Source organism: Homarus americanus, unplaced genomic scaffold (assembly GCF_018991925.1).
Source record: "Homarus americanus isolate GMGI-L3 unplaced genomic scaffold, GMGI_Hamer_2.0 scaffold11794, whole genome shotgun sequence".
Taxonomy (NCBI): domain Eukaryota; kingdom Metazoa; phylum Arthropoda; class Malacostraca; order Decapoda; family Nephropidae; genus Homarus; species Homarus americanus.
The window spans coordinates 778,327-806,106 of NW_024739301.1; the positions used below are offsets into that span (position 1 = coordinate 778,327).

General features: G+C 41.3%; 3 protein-coding genes across 5 annotated transcripts in view; 2 read left to right on the forward strand and 1 right to left on the reverse strand.

The window, feature by feature from the left end:
- The window catches only part of LOC121874510 (low-density lipoprotein receptor-related protein 4-like), a 108,499-nt gene that overhangs the window by 41,736 nt on the left and 38,983 nt on the right, over positions 1-27,780 (reverse strand). The window lies entirely within an intron of this gene.
- On the forward strand, positions 11,101-21,380 carry LOC121874483 (retinitis pigmentosa 1-like 1 protein). Of its 3 annotated transcripts, XM_042378621.1 has the most exons (12): positions 11,101-11,178; positions 14,939-15,089; positions 15,855-15,965; positions 16,450-16,551; positions 16,898-16,999; positions 18,208-18,315; positions 18,878-18,979; positions 19,101-19,208; positions 19,528-19,635; positions 20,147-20,230; positions 20,846-21,160; positions 21,322-21,380. In XM_042378621.1, exons 2-12 carry the CDS (start codon positions 14,957-14,959, stop codon positions 21,336-21,338), a joined length of 1,290 nt encoding a protein of 429 aa, XP_042234555.1. In that variant the 5' UTR covers positions 11,101-11,178; positions 14,939-14,956; the 3' UTR covers positions 21,339-21,380. The 3 variants fall into 3 exon arrangements, with proteins under 3 accessions (XP_042234555.1, XP_042234554.1, XP_042234556.1); XM_042378620.1 differs by lacking the exon at positions 11,101-11,178 and having other exon boundaries at positions 14,910-15,089; XM_042378622.1 differs by lacking the exon at positions 11,101-11,178 and having other exon boundaries at positions 14,910-15,089; positions 19,116-19,208.
- Positions 21,396-23,005, forward strand: LOC121874490. The gene is made up of 5 exons (XM_042378630.1): positions 21,396-21,417; positions 21,619-21,744; positions 22,078-22,142; positions 22,308-22,403; positions 22,573-23,005. Exons 1-5 carry the CDS (start codon positions 21,411-21,413, stop codon positions 22,621-22,623), a joined length of 345 nt encoding a protein of 114 aa, XP_042234564.1. The 5' UTR covers positions 21,396-21,410; the 3' UTR covers positions 22,624-23,005.

The following is a 27,780-nucleotide window of genomic DNA, read 5'->3' on the forward strand; positions in this document are numbered from 1 at the left end:
AGTGCAGGCATACAAACAATGTACCTAGACATTGCAGGTATACAAACAATGTACCTAGACAGTGCAGGTATACAAACAATGTACCTAGAGAGTGAAGGCATACAAACAATGTACCTAGACAGTGTAAGTATACAAACAATGTACCTAGACAGTGGAGGTATACAAACAATGTGCCTAGACAGTGCAGGTATACAAACAATGTACCTATACAGTGCAGGTATACAAACAATGTACCTAGACAGTGCAGGTATACAAACAATGTACCTAGACAGTGCAGGTATACAAACAATGTGTACAGGCAATGCAGGTATACAAACAATGTGCCTAGACAGTGAAATTATACAAGCAATATTACCTTGACAGTGGAGGTATACAAACAATGGCACCTGGAGCAGTGCAGGTATACAAACAATGTAACCTAGACAGTGGAAGTATACAAACAATGTACCTAGACAGTGCAGGTATACAAACAATGTACCTAGACAATTGCAGGTATACAAACAATATTACCTAGACAGTGCAGGTATACAAACAATGTGCCTGAACAGTGGAGAATATACAAACAATGTACCTAGACAGTGGAGGTATACAAACAATGTACCTAGACAGTGGAGGTATACAAACAATGTACCTAGACAGTGGAGGTATACAAACAATGTACCTAGGCAGTGGAGGTATACAAACAATGTACCTAGACAGTGCAGGCATACAAACAATGTACCTAGGCAGTGGAGGTATACAAACAATGTACCTAGACAGTGCAGGTATACAAACAATGTACCTAGACAGTGGAGGTATACAAACAATGTACCTAGACAGTGCAGGCATACAAACAATGTACCTAGGCAGTGGAGGTATACAAACAATGTACCTAGACAGTGCAGGTATACAAACAATGTACCTAGACAGTGCAGGTATGTGTCGAGTTATGTGTGTGTCTGTTCTCTTGTTATCTAGTAAATGGATTTTTAGGTTTAATAAGAAAATTTGACTAAAAAACAAGAAATTATGGAACAAAATTATAAATGTTATGTGGGGAGTGTTGGTGAGTGGTGTGGGGAGTGTTGGTGGAGTGGAAGGAGTGGTGTGGGGAGTTGGTGAGTGGTGTGGGGAGTGTGTGGGGGTGTTGGTGAGTGGTGTGGGGGAGTGTTGGTGGTGGTGGAGTGTGGTGAGGGTGTGGGGGGAGTGTTGGTGGGTGTTGGTGTGGGGGTGTTGGTGAGTGGTGTAAGTGTTGGTGGTTGTAGGGAGGGGGAGGGGGCTGGGAGGTGTTGTCCTTCACATACAGTAGGTTGGCAGGCCTGGCTGTCATCAACCAGGCATATCAATAGTTCCGTCAAGAGGCGGCGGTGCTTGTGATGACGCACCTTGTAAGCTATATAACCCCAACACCTTCTGTATCCCACACTCTGCCCGTCAGCCGTCCTGCTCCTGAGTTACCCTACAAGTGTCTCTCTCCCATCTTCAGGTGAGTAGTTGGTGTTGTTGAGTCCTCGTACACTAGCAGCTGGGGTAACTTAGGTGTTGAAATATTAGCTTGTATAAGAGTTGTTCCTCAAGTTTGAACAGTCACGGAAAAAGTGCCGTCAAACTTTTGTTCCATCCATGAACACTGAGACTCATGAAATTGTGAATCCGTGACATCACACAAACCCAGTGCGCCATTCATGAGGCCGTATCCTCAGTCATCATGCACGATGGTGTGCCCGGCCATTGGGCACAATGCAATTTTGTAGGGTGAGGCCATTCAAGAAAGTGCTTCGCTCAATACGATGGGTCGGGATTGCAATGTACCGGGCAGGGCTACCAATATTTCTAATCGGCTGGATGGCCCACTGTTGCCACAACCTAGGCATCGGGTACCCCAATATTATATCCCCCAAACACAAAAAAAAAAAAATGTTACGAAAAAAAAGACCAAACTACCGTAAAAGTGTAAAGAGGATATCTATGGGACATAGAAATTATTATTATTCTCTGGTGTTTGTGAGGTTTGTTTGGGGGGTTATAATTCACCAGGTGTTGGCCAGTCTGGTGCCCCTATTATAGAATGGATATCAATTCACTAGAGTCGGTGCAGCGAAGAATGACGAAAATGATTCCGGGACTTAGAAACCTTCCATATCAAGATAGGTTAAAGAAACTAAACTTGCATTCCCTAGAAAGACGAAGAGTGCAGGGAGATATGATAGAAGTATTAAAGTGGGTGAAAGGAATCAATAAAGGCGATATAGATAAAGTTCTTATAATATTCGAGCAGGATAGGACTCGTAGCAACGGATTTAAGTTGGATAAGTTTAGGTTTAGGAGGGAGATAGGAAGGATCTGGTTCACAAATAAGGTGGTGGACAAGTGGAACAAGCTTAGCAACTTTGTAGTAAGTGCTGGAACGCTGGAGAGCTTTTAAAGGAGGCTAGATAGATTCATGGATGATAGAGAGTGGTAGAAACTCTCGACAGGAGCTGCCATGCACAGGCCAACCGGCCTTTTGCAGACTCCTTATTTTCTTATGTTCTTATGTTTTATATTCATCTGGACGATCATCGGGCGGGTACCCTTTCCCGATGAAATGTTCCAAAGATCCTGATAGCAAACCCAACCCATCGGGACTGCAACGTCTCTCAAAGACCTCGGGTCATACCTGACTGATCGGGAACAGCGTCAGGTAAAGTCTTTCAGAGACGCCACAGCCACGGAGGCAGTCCCGATGGATCGGATTTGTTATCGAGACCATTGGAATATTTCATCAGGAAAAGGTACCCTCCCGATGTCTCGAATTCACAGGTTCATGGATCAGAAGGAAAACTGACTGCACTTTTTTTTTCGTGACTGTACATAAAATTTGTATTTTTTTCCCCGTGTTGTTTAAGTAATGACTGATGACCACTGTTTTTCCTTCAGAGATGTCAACTGCAACCAGAAAGATGTTGATGGTGTTGTTGGTGGTGGCGATGCTGCTGGTGGTAGCTGAGTCACAAAGAAGAAAAAAACGTAAATGCAAATTAAATCAACTGATTGACGGTAAGTTTACTGGGCGAGTTCTATCTGTCCACTGGTGAGTGTGTGTGTGTGTGTGTCAACATAGTAGGAGTGGGGTGGTGTTGAAGGCAGTAGAGAGAGTCATGAGGTGGTCGGGTTTGGTTACAAGTGCGGCTCAGGAACATTTACTTAATACTGTCACACAACTTTTGGGAGACGCCGTGAATGGCGTCAATATTAATATAATCAAGTAACAGTCAACACTTTCATACATACATAAGCCAACATATTCTCTCCTGTACACAATCGTTGTACAAAATATAATTCTTCAAAAGTTTTATTGGTGAAGGAAGACGCATCTGAGGCTGGTGACCCGCCTGGTGCCCCAAGACACTCACTAATAGAGCGCCTTAACAACCCCGTCTCACATATTACTGTGTTAACAACCTGTTAACCTGCCCATAACTTTTTCATAATATATGATTTAAGTCAGTGAAATTTAAGTTCGATGCAATTTTTTTTAAGGGAGTTGTTTTTCTAACGTTTTCCTTATTGATATATTAATGTGGATTTCGCTATCTTGTTATTGTAATTGTATTTTTTCTTCTTTTCTACTCCAGCATGCACGGCCAATAGCACGGTTGTTGAGTGTAGAGATGCCCATTTCCAATGTTTGTCAGATAAGAGTGACGAATTAGCTACCAAATGTCTCAAAGGTGGCAATAGCATACTTCGAGATGTCTTCAAGATGCTAGTCTCAACACGTGAGTGTCCTGTTATCACTGTTAATATAATTTTGCAACAGTTTGTACTTTTATCACAAACACTATCAAGTGTTTAGCCACTTAACCTCTAATATGGGTGTAAGTCCGCGGGCGGAGTGTGCGCTTCCTTCCCGGTGACCATAAGAGGCGCCTCGCGGCCAGCAGGGGTTTTCGGGCAGTACATAATTATATTCTTGTATCACTTAACAGCTCCTACTACCCCGGATGAAACCACCTTGATGATGGAGACGCTGAGCATGCTGCTGCCTAATCGTGTCATGAATTGTATGGGAAAGGTGAGTGAGTGAGTGAGACATTGCGAGGCTTCACCTCATCGCTCCATCCACCTAATTGCCTGAGGTTAATTAAATTTATCATTCAGAGTATCGTCCTCATATATGAGGGTTGGCGACCACAGTCCTCCACTCTAAACGTTCTCGGGCTGTTTTCACCAGCCCTCTGAGGTTTTGCATCACTCTGGGGACCCAGTTTGTAATTTTATTCATCCATCCCAGTCTCTGCCTTCCCATGACCCCTTTACCTTCAACCTTGCCCATTAATATTTCTTGTATTTTCTCCTCATCCCAAATAATATGACCAAAGTATTTATTTTGTGTTTTTCTGTATACATGTCATGTATTTCTCTTGAGGCTTTTGCTAACCTTAGTACTTCTGCTTTGTTTTCCTGTCAATGTAGCTTATTCTTAGTATTCACCTACTGTATAACACCACGCTTCTGACCCACGCATCAGTCCTTGCTATATAAAGCCTTTCAGCAGCCCTTTTCTCAAGTTGAAGTTTATGTCCCGTTCATTAGGGCTTTTGATTATTAAATACCGTTTTTGGTTGCCCTGTTTAAGTTCCCTGTTACCAACCATAATTTTTATTTTCCGATTTATTTCCAATTTGGAAACAACCATTACTTTAGTCTTTACAGCATTAACTCTTAAACCACATGTTTTACCCTTTTCCACTAATCTGTTGAGTTTTTGCAATGTCTCTTCACTATCTGTAATAAGAGCACAGTGTATATTTATTATTACTTTACCATGAACTTTTAGTCCTTCATTATCACTTTTAACTTCCTCATTAAGAATTCTGAATATATATTATACAATGTTGAAGAGAGATCACAACCTTATCTTACTCCCTGTCTAACTGTGAACCAATTAGTAAGTTCATTATTTAGTAAGAGTGCAGCCTCCTGTTGCCAGTAAAGATTCTTTAAAATTCTTATATCTCCTTCATCAAGTCCTATTTTTCCAAGATCTTTATAAGTTTATTGTGCTTTACCTAATGAAAAGCTTTTCCAAAATTAAAGCAGACAAATTTCTTTGGACCTCTAAAACCATTTCACCCAAAAATTTCAAACCAAATATAACTTCCTTAGTCCCCCTTCCCTTTCCCTTTCTAAACGTATTTTGCTCTTCAGATAACTCACTTTCATGTCTAAATTTTATTCTCCTGAAAATTTTGTTTAATAAACCTTTTCAGGCATGAGTTAGAACATAAGAACATAATAAAATAAGGAGTCTGCAATAGGCCGGTTGGCCTGTGCATGGCAGCTCCTGTCGAGTTACTACCACTCTCTATCATCCATGAATCTATCTAACCTCCTTTTAAAACTTTCCAGCATTCCAGCACTTACTATAAAGTTGCTAAGCTTGTTCCACTCGTCCACCACCCTATTTGTGAACCAGTTCCTTCCTATCTCCCTCCTAAACCTAAACTTATCCAACTTAAATCCGATGCTACGAGTCCTATCCTGCTCGGATATTATAAGAACTTTATCTATATCGCCTTTATTGATTCCTTTCACTCACTTAAATACTTCTATCATATCTCCCCGCACTCTTCGTCTTTCTAATGAATGCAAGTTTAGTTTCTTTAACCTATCTTGATATGGAAGGTTTCTAAATCCCGGAATCATTTTCGTCATTCTTCGCTGCACTGACTCCATTCTATAATAAGGGCGCGAGAACTGAACAGCATAATCGAGGTGCGGCCTGACTAGCACAAGATATAGTTGCAATAAGAACTCTGCACTCTTTTTACTTACACTTCTAAATATAAAACCTAATACTCTGTTTCCCTTATTTCGAACATTAACGCACTGTTTTCTAGGCCGTAGGCCCGGGCTTACAAGTACCCCTAAGTCTTTCACAAGTCGACTTCTCTAGGTTGATCTTGTTAAGGCTGTATACATTGACAGTATTTGTTCTTCCAATATTAAGTACGCTGCACTTGCTGGTGTTGAATTTCATTTGCCATTTTTATGACCACCCCTGCAGTTTATTTAAATCCTCCTGTAGTGCATTTGCATCCTGCCCTGAATTAATCTGCCGCCCTATTTTGTTGTCATCCGCAAACTTGCTTATATCACTGCTGATCCCAGTATCTAGATCGTTCTAAACTGGGTGCACTCTCAGGTAACAACAATTAAACATAATATTCTCTCTTCTTTAGCGCTAAGAGCTTCAAAAGTCTTCTACACTTGATGTACAGTAAACACTACCCTTGCTTACTACCATTTTACTGCCAATATGTTGAAGTAAATGCTAAAGTGGACATTGTTTTGTCATTACATATTTTTTGACAATTATTTTCTGGTTTCAACGTATTTCTAAACGAACTAAGGCTTCCTGATTAACCTGTATCGTATATATACTGTACAGATAGTAATAAAGTGCATAGCAGCAGCAGCAGCAGCAACGCCAGCATAATGAGCAGTGACGTGACCACCGCTGCCCAGACTGGTTGTGGACGATGGTGGAGACTGAGTTATCGGTCTGGTGATCATCTTGACCAACGTCGACTGAACAGTTTGGGAACATGAAGACCGAATTCTTTGGCCTGAACCTCCTCTGATGAGCTTCCCGTCAAGCATTACCTGACCTGACTTGACTTGCTGCCACCTGTCTTCCGCCGCCTCACCCTGCACTACCTCGTGACGTCCTCTTGGCCCTGTTTCTCTACACAACCTGTCTCAGGGCTGCGGTACCTACACCCTGAACAACACTCGCTCCTTGAACACGTCTCAGAGCTGCGGTACCTACACCCTGAACAACACTCGCTCCTTGAACACGTCTCAGGGCTGCGGTACCAACACCCTGAACAACACTCGCTCCTTGGACACGTCTCAGGGCTGCGGTACCTACACCCTGAACAACACTCGCTCATTGAACGCGTCTCAGGGCTGCGGTACCAACACCCTGAACAACACTCGCTCTCTGAACAAGTCCCCAAGAGAACTGGTTGTTCACTACCTGTCCACTGTTCAGCTTCCGGATGAAAACAACAACGCCCTGCAGACAGTGTTGTTCCATATAGGACTTTGCTTTATAACTGCTTCATATATGCTAAATAAATTAAGTGCATTTGACCGTGTCTTAATAAGCCCAACGCAACACCATGATTTTCTTAACCATTTTCCTTAATAGTAAGTTGATGACGCGGGTAACAACGTCTCATTAGTTAGTAGCCGTAACCTTACAGTACCTCTAACACACACACACACACCCGTCCCATCCTTTGTAAAATTGTTGTCAACAACTCGTAATCAACCAGTGTGTTCACTCCCAGCCAATCTTACCTTTATGCACTGTTACTACGTTGAAATGCCCCGTAGTATAGCCTTCCCCCACCTAGTTATTATATATTATATTTGTATCACTTCTGTTACTTGTATATTATTTGCCGATCAAGTGACCCATTACCCAATTACAGTGTACGTAACTGTATATTATCAGCTTTATGGCTGCTATGTTCTTTTAATAAACCGTTAATTATTTTTATTATTACACCGTCTTCAGCCACCATGGGGTGAGGACGTACTCGGCGCTGATTACATGCTACTAAGAAATACAGTATTAGGTATATTTTATTCTAAACATTATTAAAATAAATCTTCAATTCTATCAGTAATAATAAAATACAATGTTATTTCTATTAATAATTTATCAATGCAAAGAACTGTCATACTATATTCGTTATAGAAATACCCAGGGTGTCCATAAATGAATACCCTGATTAAAGCATGAGAACATACTGTTATCAGGGTAATCATTTATGGACACCCTGTATTATATCTAAAATTCTACTAATAATTATATACAGTTGTTATAGAGAAATCCGACTGTGAGAAAGATTTAGGAGCAATGAGAAGTAGGAATCTTAAACCAATACAACGATGTGCTTGGGAGGGTTCATACAAAGGCGTGTTAGTTACAAGACTAGCGAGGTCATCCTAAAACTATATCTTGCACTTGTGAGACCTCACTTAAATTACGCGGTTCAGTTCTGGTCACTGTACTACAGAATGGATATAGAATCGATAGAAACAATTCAGATGAGAATGACAAGACTAATCCCGCGCATTAGGAACCTGGAGTACAGGGACAGGTTAAAGCATCTTAATTCGCACTCCCTCGAGAGACGTAGAGTGAGAGGCGATATGAACGAGGTGTATAAATGGAAGTCAGGGCTGAACAGAGGTGACATAACAAAGGTACTTAAATTATCCAACCAGGAGCGAACTCGTAACAATGGTTTTAAATTAGACAAATTTAGATTTAGGCGCGAGATAGGTAAACACTGGTTTGGAAATGGAGTAGTGGATGAGTGGAACAAGTTACCAAACATCATCATTAACTTTATAATAATCTCAGAGTTAAACTTCACAAGAATTTATTCTCCTGCCAATAGCCTTCCTTTGTCTAATAATATTCTTTAAATAATTATTTATCCATTTGGGATCATTATTATTTTATCTGAGTTTTCTGTATGGTATGTTCTGCCATTGTGCATTAAGTAACTCACTATAGAATTGTTATGGAACTCGTCAACCTCAGATCTCGTGGTCAGGTCACCCTCAACAGTCATATTTTGTGAGGTTACCGTTGTCAGGTCACCAGGTAAAGTGAGGTTGCCCTCTGTGGGTACATTGTGTGAGGTCACCTCACATGAGGTCACGTAATTTACCCTCAAACGTAATACCTCTTCTCTCAGATGCCTTTTCAATCTATCAAAGTTTGCCCTTCTGAAATCTGGGACACAAATGGAATTTTCCTTGCGACTGACATTAAGTTCTACTTTCAATCTCAGTTCTTTGTGGTGGCTGTTAGATAGTTCGTTCCTTATGTCGACATTACTAATAAGGTTTTCTCTGTTTGACAGAACTAAATCGAGTATATTATTACCCCGGGTGGGTTTGGTTATATGTTGACTTAGGAAACTGTCCTGAACTGTTTCAAGAAAATTATCTGATTCTGAGTTACCCATAAGGTCAGCCCAATCCATTTGACTAAAGTTACAGATTTTGTTATGTCTGGATGGCCTGCGCATTTCATCCTAAATAAGTCGCTCATTAACTTTATCGAGATTAATTTTTCCTTACCATCGGCTAATTCTATCCAAATTGTTTCTGTATTCAGTTTGGTTTATATTTCCTTATTGATTTCATATATCAGGTTATCTCTGACATAGATTGCTACTCTGCCTTCTTTCCTAATCTGCCATTCGGTATGGAATAATTTGTAACCTGCAATTTGGTATTCGACAGGTAACTCACGTGAGTCTAAGTTTATCCATGTTTCGGTGAATGTTATTACAGTATGTCTATTTTTTCGGTTCATACCAACGCCCTGATTTCATCCATTTTATTTCTCATACTTCTACTGTTTGCGAAGTAGACATCTAAGTTAGTCGTGACCCGAGTCCTCTCTTTGTCACGTTTAGGTTTTAACTCCCTGCCTAATTTAGTTTTGTCATCATTCCAAACACTATTTCTCTGTAACCTCTACGCTTGTTTACCAACGCCCACTGCAATCTCTTCCATCCCCGTGCTCACATGTTACCCTAGCAGTTTAAAGACTTCGATATCTTTTGAACTGTCCTCTCGAGAGAGCCAGCCAGGGTTTCCACCCATTCCCTAGATAAATGCACAGCATCCCAAGCAGAAAGGTCCCTTCTGCCGTAAAAGTTGTCCCAGTTGTCAAAGAATGTGACTGATATTGACTTGCAATACCTATCAAAACGGCCGTTGACACCAACTGCCTTGCCAACCATTCATTGTCAACCCTCCTTCTAGGCAGGACACCACATATGATAGGGATCCCTCCCTTCACCCAAAGACGTTCGATAGCTGTCTTGAACCTAACAAGGAGTCCTCACTACTACACCGGCCAATATCATTGCCTCCTGCACTGAGGCAAATAATGGGTTTGTTCCCATTACCAGACATGATATTGTCCATCCTGTCAACTATATCCCACACCCCATCTCCTGGGAAACACTCTCATCCTAGTATTTCGATATTTGGCACAAAAAGCTCTATCCAGGTATCATACCTGGGAATCACCAACAATTAAGGTTTTCGTACCTTCCTTGTCAGCTTTGTCCTTGACTATGTTACCGTCCAATTCGTCTACCATAGTGACATATCTCTTATGTCCTTTCACTACACCTAAGGTTCTTTTGTCCGACAACGGATCGGAATTTAGGAATCAAGTTCTAGCACCATTATGCCAACAGCACGACACTCAACAATGCTTCATCACGGCATATCAACCCAGCTCGAATGGTCTAGTCGAGAGGACCAATCGTAAAATCTTAGACATTGTCTACCATTTAGTGAATCTGATGCATATAGCATGGTAAGACAGGTTACCCCAGGTATCAGCGGCCCATGAGCCGCATGTGGCCCATGAGCCGCATGTGGCCCATGAGCCGCATGTAGCCCATGAGCCGCATGTAGCCCATGAGCCGCATGTAGCCCATGAGCCGCATGTGACCCACGAGCCGCAAATGGTTCAAGTGTCGCATATGGCCCATGAGCCGCACGTGGCTCATGAGCCGCATGTGGCCCATGAGCAGCATGTAGCCCATGAGCCGCATATGGCCCAGGAGTCGCATTTTAATATATATATGATCAAACACAGACACGAGAACATCAAAGTTTCAGGGTCGAATTTTACCATGGGGGAGGGAGGGGAGGGGGGAGAGAGGGAGGGGGGGAGGGGACCACCTCTCCTGTCTCCCACAGACCAGGATGGTGAATAATCCAATGTTTCCTATCCAACATCCTATACACTCAATTCAGTAACCCTCCCCTCCTCCCCCTACACACACTCCTACCGCTGGTCCCAAACTCACTCCTGATGACAAATTATACTGCTTTAGATATTGTGCAGAGAGGAGATAAAAGAGTTTGTCAATATAGCAGTTTGGTGACGACGCTGCTTGGTCCTTGTAGTGAAGGTATTTGTAATAGTGATTTGTTCTAGTTCCGGCGTACACACACGCACAGGATATCATGACCACTCATGACAGCCCAATTATGGAGTGGGAGGAGCCAGGAGTGTGGGTGGGTGTACAGGTATATATATAACTAGGAGGCGCCTGGTGACTCCCCCACACCTACTCACAGCTTCTCCTCCAGGTAAGTCTTCATAACCTCACCTCGAGTTATGAAGTGGATTATATTTTCTTTACTGAGTCTTTGTAGTAGTCTCAGCTCGTGCACCAGTCTCATGTCATGAACCTGACAAGATTGGACTAATACAGTCAGATACCGGCGAGCTAACGGATAACGACGGAGAAATTAGCAATAATCTGAACAGATATTTTTCAACATTTTTCACCACCGAAAACTGAAACATGATACCCGAGGCACCGACTATATACAGAGATAGTGAAGAAAATGGATTAAGCGAGATAGTAATGACCTGTAACGATGTTAAAAAAACAAATAGGCAAACTAAACATAAGAACATAAGAAAATAAGGAGTCTGCAATAGGCCGGTTGGCCTGTGCATGGCAGCTCCTGTCGAGAGTTACTACCACTAAAGCCTATTAAGTCACCAGGTTCCGATGAGATATTTGCTAGAATATTAAAGGGATGTAAGGAAGAGCTTAGTATGCCCTTAGCAAATTTGTTTAACATCTCATTAAAAACGGGTGTAGTACCAGAATCCTGGAGGATAGTGAATGTGATACCGATTTTCAAGAGGGGAGATAGATCACTATCCTCCAACTACCGTCCAATCAGTTTAACATTAATTGTACGCAAATTGCTGGAAGAAATAATTTCAAACTCTATTCGAAATTACTTGGAGAAGCACAAGTTGATCAATGATTCCCAACATGGCTTCACAAGTGGTATATCTAGATTTTAGCAAAACCTTCGACAGAGTCCCCCACTTAAGACTAATACAAAAAGTGGAGGCTCATGTCATTGGGGGGAGATATTTTAAAATGGATTAGGGCATAGTTACAGGACAGGAAACAGTGAGTAAGCATTAACGGCACTAAATCTGATTGGGGCAGCGTCACTAGTGGAGTACCCCAAGGCTCAGTACTTGGACTATCATTATTTATTATATACATAAACGACCTAGATATAGGCGCAGACAGCAACATAGGTAAATTTGCTTATGACACTAAAATAGGGCGTGTAATTAAATCTGACGAGGACTCCGTAAAACTAAAGGAAGATCTAAAAAAAATTTCGAATGGTCTGAAAAATGGTAGATGAAATTTAATGTGGACAAATGTAGACAAATGTAAAGTACTTATTCTAGGAGATGCAAACAGAGAAACCAGATATCAGATGAACAACGTTGTTATAGAGAAATCCAACTGTGAGAAAGATTTAGGAGTAATGATAAGGAGGAATCTCAAACGAAGTAAACAATGTGTATTTGCTCGAAACAAGGCTAAAAAAGTACTTGGGTTTATACAAAGGAGTCTTAGTTACAAGACTAGCGAGGTTATCCTAAAACTATATCTTGCTCTTGTGAGACCTCACTTGGATTATGCTGTTCAGTTTTGGTCACCGTACTACAGAATGGATAAAGAACCACAATAAGAATTCCGAGGAGAATGACAAGACTAATCCCAGGCATTAGGAACCTTGAGTACAGAGACAGGTTAAAGCATTTTAATGTGCACTCCCTCGAGAGACGTAAAGTGAGGGGCGATATGATAGAGGTGTATAAATGGAAGTCAGGGCTAAACAGAGGTGATATAACAAAAGTACTCAATAATTAATGCCTTCCTAAAGAAACCATCGACATGGGACCAGGTGTGTTCCACTCTACGAATTTTTTGCGATTTTTCCACCAAGTTTCATGAAAAACGATTGTGCCGTTTTGGCTGCCCAGAACAGACACACAGACACACGCCTAGTCCTATAGTATATTAGATACCTAAGGTGCTTGGTTTTGGTTAAGTTAGGTTAGGTTAGGTAACGTCAGGTTAAGTTCAGTTTGATTTCTTTAGATTAAACTACATTAGGTGAGGTTAGGTTAGATAATTCTAGGTTATATTATGTCAGGTTGGATTCGGTTAGGTTATGTAAGGATAAAGGCGAGTCCATACCCGCGTACATTTTGTCTCCAACATGTGATCAACAACAGGAAACACCGATCTAGTGCACGCGGCCGCACACTATCAGAGTCGGAACCTAACCTTCTTGGTCGGAGCCCTGTGCCTCATTTCGTCTAGACTCTAGTCGATCACATGTTGGCGACAAATTGTACGCACGTGTGGAGGCACCTTAACGCTGGGTTGACATTCGGAAGGTCAGCCAGCCGCAGAGCCTGCTGTAAATTTACCTAATGGCAACCAGGATATCATGCCAACACAGCTATCCTTGCAAGCGTAGATAATGGCAAAAATACTGGTGGTGGTGGTGTAGAGTTAATAGCTTAATATCACGTACACGAGAGGTAAAGTTAAAACTATACATACATACATACATACATACATACATACATACATACATACATACATACATACATACATACATACATACATACATACATACATACATACATACATACATACATACATACCATACATACATACATACATACATACATACATACATACATACATACAACGCAATATAATCATGCAGGAAATAAAAGGACTGGTTTAATAATTTCATGCACGACCAAGATTCACTCAGTCAAGAGAGGAAGGGAGGGAGAGACGGAGTACCTCCTACCTGTCCTGTCCTGTCCTTGAGGTTCACATCCGGCGCTGTGTCACTCAACAAACACGACACGACTGTACTCCTGCCTTACATTTCAATCCACGAACTGATGCTCATTTTTGTTTTGTTTCGTAACTAGTTGATTGACGTGAATCCTCTCAGTTAATATAAGAACATAAGACTGGAGGAAACTGCAGCGGCCCTATTGGTCCATACTGGACAGTCCCATTTACACCCAACCCCTATTGCTCATATATCCACCCAACTTATGTTTGAAGCTATCCAGCGTAATCGAGTTAATGATGATATTCGGTAACTTGTTCCACTCATCCACTACTCTATTTCCAATCCAATGTTTACCTATTTCGCGCCTAAATCTAAATTTGTCTAATTTAAAACCATTGTTACGAGTTCGCTCCTGGTTGGATAGTTTGAGTACCTTTGTAATGTCCCCTTTGTTTAGCCACGACTTCCATTTAATCACCTCTATCATATCGCCCCTCACTCTACGTCTCTCGATGGAGTGCAAATTAAGATGCTTTAACCTGTCTCTGTACTCAAGGTTCCTAATGCCCGAGATTAGTCTTGTCATTCTCCTCTGAATTCTCTCTAGGGATTCTATATCCATTCTGTAGTATGGTGACCAGAATTGAACCGTGTAATCCAAGTGAGGTCTCACAAGTACAAGATATAGTTTTAGGATAACCTCTCTAGTCTTGTAACTAACACTCCTTTGTGTGAACCCAAGTACTTTGTTGCCTTGTTTCGAGTAAATACACATTGTTTACTTGGTTTAAGATTCCTATTTATCATTACTCCTTAATCTTTCTCACATTCGGATTTCTTTATAACAACGTTGTTCATCTGTTATCTTGTTAACTGTTTACATCTCCGAGGCTAAGTACTTCCCCCATTAATGTTATGGTCTTTCTCTCAGTTAGTGTTGTGGTACTTCCCCCAGTTAATGTTGTGGTACTTACCCCAGTTAATGTTGTGGTACTTCCCCCAGTTAATGTTGTGGTACTTACCCCAGTTAATGTTGTGGTACTTCCCCCAGTTAATGTTGTGGTACTTACCCCAGTTAATGTTGTGGTACTTCCCCCAGTTATTGCTGTGGTACTTCCCTCAGTTTTTTTTGTGGTACCCGCCCTAGTTAATATTATGGTACTTCCCCTAGATATTGTTATGGTACTTTCCCCAGTTCCTGTTGTGGTGGTGGATGGTGAAGATGACGGCGTGGATGCTGGTGACCGGGGCGCTGCTGGTGGGGAGTGTGGTGCAGGGGTTACCGTCTGGACAACTGGGTGAACCGGCTCCTCTTGAGATTGTGAGCATGGTCTACAAGTCTTATGGTGAGTATGGTGACACTATCAACATCATCATCGTACTTATTGTCTTCATCATCACCATCATCATTTTCTTCATGTTGTCTTCTTCCTCCTCATCATCATCATCATTATTGTCTTCTTCCTCATCATCATCATCATCAGCAACATAATTTTTTTTCATTATTGTCTTCATCATCACCATCATCATTTTCTTCATATTGTCTTCATCCTCCTCCTCATCATCATCATCATCTTCATCATTATCACCATCTAGTCTACCTTAGTCAGGTATTTCAAAATTTATTAACCTAACCTAAAATCACAACAAATATCATCAATAAGCAGACTCAAAAAAAGGTGAATCGCACACGCACACACACACACACACACACACACACACACACACACCTTCTGTTAACCTGCCCCTCCTTCGCTTGTATCTGTCTTGTCTGTCTGTCCCTCTACCTGCGTGTATCTGCCCCCCCCCCTCCCTCCCCGCTCCCTCCGTCAACAGGCCATGAAAGGGTCTGACTTACTAAGGTATTGGTTTGTGAAGGTCACTGTCAACACACACACACACTTACCTTCTTATCAAAGGTATTTCTTATATCTTTTCATATATCTTTAACTGCTGGCTTCCTCTAACTCCTCTTATCAATAATAATAATAATAATACAAATAATACAACCAGAAGTGCCCACTGATATTAATTTGAACTACAGTACAATATAATACGCGTTAACTATGCCCTGTTATCACTATATCGCTCCGTTTCTAACCCACCTCCAGTTAGAAGTGTGTGTTCTGGCAAGCCGGAGGTGACAGACTGCGAGACCCGGGTGGAGGATTGCATGACCTGGCTCAACATGGGACCTGACAATATTGGTGGAACTCCAGATAGTAAGTTGATTGACTGTAACACAACCTGGATTACGTGAAGAATTAAGGAACATTGTTTTATTTCATCTGATTAAACCTTAACTATCTATCTATCTAGCTGTCTGTCTGTCTGTCTAACTTAGGTCATTGTCAACGAGCGTATATCAGAGCCAATGTTTGATCCATGGTTCTCACACTTACTGGGATTATTAAATACTGTTTGCTAGACTGTCAAAGTATTATATTTATGAGAATGCAGTTTTGACCACGTGTCTTGTATGCGAATAAAGTTTTGACCACGTGTCTTGTATGCGAATAAAGTTTTGACCACGTGTCTTGTATGCGAATAAAGTTTTGACCACGTGTCCTTTATATGAATGAAGTTTTGACTACATGTACTGTATGTGAATAAATTTTAGACCACGTGTACTTTATATAAATTCATTTTAGACCACGTGTCCTTTATATAAATGAAGTTTTGACCACGTGTACCCCCTCCCCCTAGTCGAAAACCTGTGTAGTGAAGGAATTCAAGACTGCTGGACCAGGGTCACCGACTGTATGGCTCTCTTAGTGCCCAGCGAAGAAGTGAACACCTTCTCCCCTTGTGAGTTACTTGTATATCTCGTTACCTCATTACTACTGTATTATCATTCTTATTATCCTAACTAATTATCATTTTACCTGCGTATGATGAGTATGATGACCAATTTATATCATTACCACTATATTATCGTCCTAACTATCATAAATATTAGCATAGTATGATGAGTATGATGACCATTTTAAATCATTAGCAATATATTATCATCCTTATCATCTTAACTAACCACCATATCATACCTTACCTAACCACCATGTCATACCTTACCTAACCACCCCCATACTTTGTTATCTATAAACGAAAACAACTTGGTATGTTTTCCTTAGGACTTTCATATTTGTTTCCACAGTCCAGGAGTTATGTTCCACTAAGGACGTGCCCAACTGTGAGACTCAAGTGGAGGAGTGCATGGGCTTCCTCTACCCTGGAGAACCAACCGGGCCGCCAGAGGGTAAGATACACCCTAAGTTAAGTCAGGTACACCTTCAAGTACACCCTAAGTTAAGTCAGGTACACCTCCAAGTACACCCTAAGTTAAGTCAGGTACACCTCCAAGTACACCCTAAGTTAAGTCAGGTACACCTTCAAGTACACCCTAAGTTAAGTCAGGTACACCTCCAAGTACACCCTAAGTTAAGTCAGGTACACCTCCAAGTACACCCTAAGTTAAGTCAGGTACACCTTCAAGTACACCCTAAGTTAAGTCAGGTACACCTCCAAGTACACCCTAAGTTAAGTCAGGTACACCTTCAAGTACACCCTAAGTTAAGTCAGGTACACTTCCAAGTACACCCTAAGTTAAGTCAGGTACACCACCAAGTAAACCCTAAGTTAAGTCAGGTACACCTCCAAGTACACCGTAAGATAGTCAGGTACACCTTAAGTTAGTCATGTACACCCTAAGACAATCAGGTATAGTCCCCCTTCACTACTGCGTTTACAGGGGCTCGTCAGGTTTTGTGCAGTGTGACAGTCCTGTGTTTGTTTACATTCGACAGAAGGAAACCCGCAATAGTGAACATACTATGGAATCAAAGTAAAACAAAATTAAAACAAATATCTCAATGTAATGATTTGTGGAATGTTTATAGGACAAGTCTCTGTAAACGCACAAGTGAAGGGGACTGTACATTCTCCAGTTTATTTACACCTATGAGTCACAATTACACCATTAACCGACGCCAACCCACTAATGTAGTATACACCTCAGTATGATGTGTATATATCAGAGCTCAGGTCATGGGTGTAGGAGGCAGTGTATTGATGTTAAAGGCAGTGTACTGGTGTAAGAGACAACACTTCAGACTTAATAATAATAATAATAATAATAATAATAATAATAATAATAATAATAATAATAATAATAATTCAGTAAATTTGTCATACAGGTTCACAATTGGATAGACATGTACAGTTTATAAACCATACAGGTATACAGTTGATCATGAATATAGACAATGTAGGTATATGGTGTACGTAGACCGTGGGAGTATACAGTTTCCTATGAACCCAAGACAATGTAGGTAAACAATACTAGTAAACAGTAAGGCAATTTGACCCACGGTAATCGACAAGGTTTTCAGATGCATATTTCCAGGAGGGTAGAACTGTCTGGTAGTAACCCACATTAAGTTAGGTGATCTTATTTCTACCCCACAGTGACGTCTGTGTGTGGCCCGGAAGCCCCCAGAGAGTGCCACGAGAGGTTCATACAGTGCCTGGAGCTCATTCAACCCGCCGGCCCTCTACCGAATAACGACGAATACAGTTGGTTTTATTATTGTTTGTAGCTTACTTAGTCACTATTGCCACTCTGTAGTCTTTTAAGATTTGGTTATATTACCTTAGCCATATTTTAGTCTTTTAAATGTAGTGGCATTTTGTTGTTTTCATAATTCTTTTACAAACAACTGCTGCATATTTATTCAGATATAATTAAATGCATCAGTTGCGTCGAGCTTTGACTATACTGTACACCCATATTATGTCCGTCTCTTATATTATGTAAAATTTACCTCAATTCTATTATTTTTGTTTGTTTAGCATTTTTTTTTTTTTACACTGTCCACTAACAAATTTTGACAACAACATGGCCGTCAAATACTGCCGAATATCTTCACTGCTGTAGTCCCCGCTATACCTCTGGACGATCCCCCACCACAGAAAACGGCTGAACTCGGGGGTGGGGAAGGGGACACTTAGCCATTTCCCCCACACTAACTATATTCGTGTCATCATAGCTTCAGTTATCTTTATCATGTAACAAATATTTACAATACAGATCATTTACAAATATTTGAGACTCATATATTTTGGTCTCTCCCTCCAGTTACTAAAATGTGTTTAGATACACAAGAACAAGACCCAGAGTGCGCGTCTAAGCTGCATTGCGCGATGTTGATGGCGTCTTCAGCCGGTGGCCCTCCTGACAGTAAGTGGCACCTGGTCCTACACACTACACCCAGATAACCAGTGATACAGTTAACTGTATACTATACTCCAGATAGCATGATCACTACTGTACATCACTTCAGACAAGTGTATTAGTTAAGTTTTCTCTTTGGCAGTGGACGTCATCTGTCGTGACAGACCGCAGCCATCCTGTCAGCAGGAGGTCATGCAGTGTATAGAGATGATGAAGCCTGATCCTTCACATATAGGTCAGTTTTCTCTAACATTTCTTGTTGAGATTTATTAATTTACTTCGTCACGGGTCGTCACTGGTCGGCACTCTTCGCCACTGGTTCAATATGCAGCTTCTACACTGCTCCTAACCATTTTCCACTTACAATAAACACATACACTACCAAATATATAATCCCTTTCATGTAGTGTTTAGTGTCAAGTAACTTATAAATTCTGTACTTATTGTAGCTCATCCATCATAAACAAAATCACACTAAACTGTTATGGCAAATGATCCTTTACGTTCATTTGGGAAACTACTCAAAAATACACCTCCACCACCTCTCCCTACAGCTAAGCTCAATTGCGCCACCTCTGACAAACCCAACTGTGAGGAGGAGGTCGTGAGCTGTGTCCAAATGATGCTTCCTGAAGGTGCACCACCCCTCGGGCCTCCCACAGGTAAGTCATACTTCAGTACACAGATAACAGTCTTCAGTACACAGTTATCAGTCTTCAGTACACAGTTATCAGTCTTCAGTACACAGTTATCAGTCTTCAGTACACAGTTAACAGTCTTCAGTACACAGTTATCAGTCTTCAGTACACAGTTAACAGTCTTCAGTACACAGTTATCAGTCTTCAGTACACAGTTAACAGTCTTCAGTACACAGTTATCAGTCTCCAGTACACAGTTAACAGTCTTCAGTACACAGTTAACAGTCTCCAGTACACAGTTAACAGTCTTCAGTACACAGTTATCAGTCTTCAGTACACAGTTAACAGTCTTCAGTACACAGTTATCAGTCTTCAGTACACAGTTAACAGTCTTCAGTACACAGTTATCAGTCTTCAGTACACAGTTAACAGTCTTCAGTACACAGTTAACAGTCTCCAGTACACAGTTAACAGTCTTCAGTACACAGTTAACAGTCTCCAGTACACAGTTAACAGTCTTTACTCTGGTCCACAGCCACGATGGTGTGCGGGGAAGGACAGACGGAGTGCCACGAGAAGTTCAAAAAGTGTGATGCACTGATGTTGGAATTAATGCCAGGTATGTACACGTCTTGGCACCTCACCTGTCTTAACGGCACCTAATTGGCACTATACATCATTCACCCTTTGGCCTACCTATATTATATTCCGGTTTAAGGGATCATCTCTATAACTTTCACCAAAATTGGAATTATAGGCACCTCAGCTATAATTATATACTGTATATTACAATAATTAGAGTCTACTGGATATCATTTTAGGACCAATTTCTTTGGTTCCAATAATGTCTGTGTGGAATGGTCTTTTCTTCTCGCCACCGAGATTTTCACTCTACACTTGAAACTCTCTTGTCTTGTTTTATATCTTCACGTATACTGTCTTCACGTCTACTGTCTTCACGTCTACTGTCTTCACATCTACTGTATTTACGTCTATTGTCTTCACGTCTACTGTCTTCACGTCTACTGTCTTCACGTCTACTGTCTTCACATCTACTGTCTTCACATCCACTGTCTTCACGTCACCATTGTTCTTATTTTCTTAACGTATTAATTATTCGTCCTTAGTACATTGGTAAATATCTCACACACACACACACACACACACACACACACTTAAACTCACACTTACACTTATAATGATAAAGTAATCAGTGTTGTGTGTGTCCCTTCAGAGCCGGAGCCAGGAATGGGAGGATGGTCACCATATCCAGAGCCAGAATCAATGTCGGAGCCAGAGCCAGAGCCAGTATCGAATCCAGACAAAGTACCTCATTCAGAGTCATTGTCAGAGCCAGAATCGTACCCAGAGTCAGAGCCAGAGTCGGAGCCAGAGTCGGAGCCAGAGTCAGAGCCAGAGTCGGAGCCAGAGTCGGAGCCAGAGTCAGAGCCAGAGTCGGAGCCAGAGTCGGAGCCAGAGCCAAACTGCCGAGCTAAAATGATGGAGTGTATGACTCTGCTGAAACCAGGGCCAAGGGGGCCTCCTGACGGTGAGTGACACACACAACTCACACCTAACCTAACCCCTCCAGTTAACATTAGAGAGTTTAGTAATCAGGTGAAATAAGTTACACAAGATAGGGTAGGGGGGGTGATATTCGGTGACCCTAACATATCACCACTCTAACTACTGTACCATCTTGACCCACAGAGGAGACAGTGTACTAAAGCCACCATACCCTGACTGTCCGGCCAAGTACAAGAATGTATGGCCATGGCTCTAAAGCAAGGGGCCAGCCTATGATGAGTGAGTAGAGAGAGAGGTTATATGTAGGTAGTCGTCTTATAATTTAATAATTCATTTTCCATGTAAATTTTTTTTAATTATTATAATTTATTTATGTTCTTAGTTTATCTTGTGTGTGTGTGTGTGTGTGTGTGTGTGTGTGCGTGTGTGCGTGTGTGTGTGTGTGTGTTAACATTAACCATAATCTAATCACTGTTGTAGAGTGGGACGTGTGTCTGAGTCTAGAGGTACCGGACTGCCAGACTCGCTCAGATAAATGCCACCAGCTGCTCCGCCCTAACGAGGCGATGCACCAGCACATGGAGATTTGTATGTCCAAACTTAAAGGTATGTATGTCCTTAATTAACCCCTTGTGTTCGGGGCTTCCCCTTTGAGGTGAAAAAAATTAATAAAAATCGTTTGTCTAAATAAAAGTGGCGTTCCCAAAGTGTTTGTGTTGGGACCTAATCTATTTCTACTGGTATCTTTGTTATCAGTGTATGTTCTCCTGGTGGCTTCATATATCGGTATTTGATGTGTTTTTTAAGAGAGGTAGTCTATTAGGGGAGATATATAGTCTATTAGGGGAGATAAAGTCTATTAGGGGAGACAAAATCTTAAGGGAAATAAAGTGATCTATTATTGTTTGCCATAATGACTGCCTCACCCTCACCTTACAGGTTGTCCTCACCACGCCACCATGACCCCTGACGACCACATCACCATGAAGACTTGTATGAAACCGGTGAGTGAAACTGCCCTCTCTACCCCTCCCCACCCACCTACCCCAGCCTTTGTTGTCGTTCATCAGCTCTTTTTGACCACATTATGTCAGGCAACAGTGAGAATGTATCTGAAGTCCGCTGAATATACTCCATTGGTTAACATGTCCCGTGTGTTTGTCTTTCAGCATCTTCACTCACACCTCGAGGGCATCAACAACACGGAAGTAAAGACAGAAGTACTTGATCGATTCGACAACTGCTTTGCTAATAACGTAATGCCGGTAAGGTAGAGAGCCATCTTAAACGTGATTTAGTTTCATGAGTCAACGAATATATTTATAATTTCACTCATTGTCAAACGGTTTGTTGTAATATACTATGTTAAATGTCAACCAATTACTGATGTACAACAATCCGTGACTAACGCACACTAACTCTTCTCTTGACCAGGATATGTTTAAGTGCTTAATAAAGTCATGCATCAACGTCGTCTCCATATAAGTCCAGACGCCCACACCTCGTGACGTCATACTTGTAGCAACAACGTGGTGACGTCACAGCATTAGTGAAGGCAACACCAGCACCGTCTCTCAGGACACCTGGGATAGACAGTGCCCCCAACTGGTGAGGTGTCAACATTAGCCACCACCTGACCACCCTGAGCTACCTCCTGACCTCTCGTGAAGACTGACCTGTGTTTTGCTGTGTTTACTGTGTACCATTAGAGGTCCTGGTGGTAACGGTGCATTTAGTTTTATTGAAACTTGGCGAAAGTAATCGACAAGACTTTAAATTTTAGTTACACTTCGTTTTGACTTTCATTTTATCGGTTTCATATACATCACAATAACTTCTTTGAAATAAAATGTCAACTATTGAACCATACGAGTGTTTTATTGATACATACACACACTGGCAGAGGCTACGGCTGCTGTCTCGCCACGCCAATGAAACAGTAAAAAAAAAATTACTCAAAATATTTCAGAAAATGTCACACACACACACACACACACACACACACACACACACCAAATAACCCAAACATACCCATTGTCATCATGAGCTATATAACATTATACAAGGGAAGACGTGTAGCAACATACATCACGCTCTGTAACACACCAACAGCCTCTCGTACAGTAAACAAAACTCCCACAGAACCGCCTTAACTCAATGTATACAGCACAGTCACCCACACAAGTCCTGTCGCCTCTCCTGCTGAACCACGAACCCCGAGACTGTGAGTCATGAATCCGAAGCATATATAAGGATATTAATGTATCAGTCTACTGCTTCGGGTTCACGAATCTGAATCCCCGGGTTCGTGGTTCAGGAAGAGAGGAGACAAGGTTTGTATAGGTGAATGTACCAAGACACATTGGTTACTAAACGAAGACATGTTACATCTCAATTGACTTTTTTTTCCAATTCCAATCACAGTTCTTGTTCTTATATTCGTTTTACCTTAAGAGTTGTAACAAAGTCATCTCACCACAACAGAACACAACGAAGAACACTTACCTTAACCCGGTGATCATGAACAACAACATAACCACTCATTACTCACAGTTACCAGTCAACAGTCGCGCTAATACTCACCTAAAAGAGTAAGAAACAGGTGTATTAGTCATTCATCAAGCCCGTGATTAAGGTAACGTCATTAACAACACAATAATATTTACTTGACTGTTTATATTATTATTATTATTATTATTATTATTATTATTATTATTATTATTATTATTATTTCTCCAATGTTGACCCAAAATAGTGAGAACGTTTTGTCAACAACCATAATCAGTAAAAATAAATAAATAAATGAAAAATACAAAAAAATAACAAGTCTGGCGAACATGAATACAGGTGAGCAAAGGTAAACGAGAGAGAGAGAGAGAGAGAGAGAGAGAGAGAGAGAGACAATCGACGGGAGTCAACTTCCTCCTCTTGTATACCATAATAGGCATGAAACACCTGTCATATCCTGTCTTCTTCTGTCATATCCTTGTCGTCCACTGTCATATCTGTCTTCTACTGTCATATCCTGTCTTCTGTCATATCCTTGTCTTCTACTGTCATATGCTTGTCTTTTTCTATCAAATTATTGTCTTCTACTGTCATATCCTGTCTTCCTGTCATATCCTTGTCATCTTCTTTCATATCCTTGTCGTCTACTGTCATATCCTGTCTTCCTGTCATATCCCTGACTTCTTCTTAAATATCCTTGTCTTCTACTGTCATATCCTGTCTTCCTGTCATATCCCTGTCTTCTTCTTTCATATCCTTGTCGTCTACTGTCATATCCTGTCTTCCTGTCATATCCCTGTCTTCTTCTTTCATATCCCTGTCGTCTACTGTCATATCCTGTCCTCTACTGTCATATCCTTACCTTCTCTCATATCCTTGTCTTCTACTGTCATATCCTGTCTTCTTGCCATATCCATGTCTTCTTCTTTCATATCCCTGTCGTCTACTGTCATATCCTTACCTTCTCTCATATCCCTGTCTTCTTCTGTCATATCCTCGTCTTCTACTGTCATATCCTTGTCTTCAAATGTCATATCCCTGTTTTTCTTCTGTCATATCCTTGTCTTCTACTGTCATATTATTGTCTTCTTCTGTCATATCCTGTCTTCTACTATCATATCCTTATCTTCTGTCATATCCCTGTCTTCTACTGTCATACCCTTGTCTTCTACTATCATATACTTACCTTCTGTCATATCCTGTCTTCTACTGTCATATCCTATCTTCTACTGTCATATCCTCTCTTCTGCCATATCCTTATCTTCTCTCATACCCTGTCTTCTACTGTCATATCTGTCATCTTCTATTATCCTTGTCACCTTTTTTCATATCCTCCAATTATTATTTCACTTCAAAACTTGTAGCGATACCGAAGCTTCCGTACACAGGTACAGGTTGTCTCACTGTATGATGTTGTTAGGATGGTTGAAAATAGATCAAATTGCAACCAAATGTTTATTGAATTTCCATAGAACAATAATTATTTTTTGTTACAATCTGATGCATTTTCAACCATTCCTAACAATATATACAATATAGCCTGAGTCTATGGTGTCATGGTATGTGGGACGCCTTATACTTAAAACAAACAAAAACACGCACACACACACACACACACACACACACACACACACACACACACACACTAAGAAGACAAGGATATGACAGTAGAAGACAAGGATATGACAGAAGAAAACCAGGGATATGACATTTGAAGACAAGGATATGACATTAGAAGTCAAGGATATGACAGAAGAAGACAGGGATATAATGGAAGAAGACAAGGATATGACAGTAGAAGACAGGATATGGGAGAAGGTAAGGATATGACAGTAGAAGACAGGATATGGCAATATGAAAACTTCCTCCACCACTCACTGTCTTGTCAGCTTTCTCGATTACATATACCGCCATCTCGAGAAACGCAAAACGTCTGTAGCTGTCGCCTTCATTGATTTCACTAAAGCATTCGACCAAGTCGACCACAATATAATCATCAACAAAGCTATTGACCTCGGGCTTCGGAGAAGTCTTATACCATGGCTTACAGACTTCCTCAGTGACCGACGCCAAGCTGTACGCTTCCGAGGGGCTGTCTCCACCTTTCAGTCACTCACCTGTGGCGTCCCCCAAGGCACCAAGATGGGACCACTCTGCTTCCTTATGCTAATCAATGATGCCCTAAGAGAAACCCCTGCTCGCTGGAAATATGTCGACGACAACACTATTGGGATCAGCGTCAACAATTCTGCTCCCGACTATACCGCCCTTCAGGATTTATTGAACACTCTCCAAAACTGGGCCATCAACAACCATGTCACCATCAACCATACCAAGACCATGGCTATGCACTTCAACCTCTCCTCCGACATTGTCCCACCTCCTTCCATAACTTTAGGTCCGAACACACTCCAGGTTGTAGATTCCACGAAGCTCCTCGGCGTCACCATAGACAACAAACTAAATTGGAAACCACACGTCAGTGAAGTTGTCAAATCCTCCAGTTTCCGTCTCCACCTCCTCCGCCGACTCAAGTCCCTCGGAGTTCCTGCACCCGAACTCCTCAGTGTTTACTCAACATTCATACTTCCCAAGCTCACCTATGCCTCCCCTATCTGGTCTTCCTCCCTAAATGCCACACAACGTAAACACCTAGAAAAAGTGCAAAAGAGGGCATGCAAGATTATTCTCTCCCCTTCCTACTCCACGTATCAAGAAGCGCTCAACACACTGACCCTTTCGACTCTCACTGACCATCACCACGACCTCATCTGCAAATTTGGTAAAAGCTTCTGTACCATCCTCGACACCGCTCCTACTACCACCTGAGATCCCTAGCCCGAGAATTGCTGTTCGACACCACAACATCCAGCCCATGCATGCGACGATATGAAGAACAGCCCAATACCATATGTAAAAATAATCAATAACTTTTAATAAACCAGTGATTATCTCCCAGTATACTACTTCTTCTATGTTGAAATGCCCTTGACTATTCCCCATCTAGTTATTGTATATCTTATTTGTATCACTTATGTTATTTGTATATTATTTATTTCGAAACCCATTATTAACAAGCGCAGCTCTTTCAATAAACCGTTAATTATTATTTATTATTATAATTATATTATTATTATTATTACACACACACACACACACACACTCCCATTGGGGCCTTCTTCCAAATCATCGGCGTCTGCAGATGCCAAATTAAATTGGAAACCACACGTCAGTACAGCTGTCAATTTTTCGTCTACACCTCCTCCGCCGACTCAAGTCCCTCAGGTTCCTGCGCCCGAAGCTCCTCAGTGTTTACTCAACATTCATACTTCCCAAGCTCACCTATTTCCTCTTACCTGGTCTCCTCCGTAAATGCCCACAGGCTAAAAAGGGTGCAAAAAGGGGCGTACAAGATTATTCTCTCCCTTCTCTCCACACATCAAGAAGCGCTCAACACACTGACCCTCTCGGCTCTCTCTGACCATCACCACGACCTCATCTGCAAATTAGGGGAAAAGCTTCTGCACCATCCTCGACACCGGCTCTTGCTTTCACCCGAGATCCCTCGCTCTTGAATTGCTGTTCGACACCTAACCGCATCCAGGCCATACAAGCACGTACTGATCGCTACAAGAACAGCCTAGTCCCAACCATTGTAAAAATTATCAACAACTCGCAGTCAACCAGTGTATTTCACCCAGTCAATCTTACATTTTGGTACTGCCACTATGTTGAAATGCCCTGTAGTATAACCTCTCCACCTTATTATTATACATCATATTTGTATCACTTGTGTTACTTGTATATTATTTGTCAATCAAGTGACTCACTCATTCCCCAATTATGTAACTGTATATTTTCAGCCTTTTGGCTGCCATGCTATTAATGAACCGCTTATTATTATTATTATTATTATTATTATTATTATTATTATTATTATTATTATTATTATTGATGAACCACACACACACACACCAGCTGAAGTGTTACCGACAGTCAGGCAGAAGACACAGCTTACGTCATTCTTTAACAACCTCAATTTACGTTGATGACAGAGCAGAGTTTATTCCGTCAGTTCATGCCATATAACAATAAATCCCGGAAATCAACACATGTGAAAAGTTTGCTGCGCTG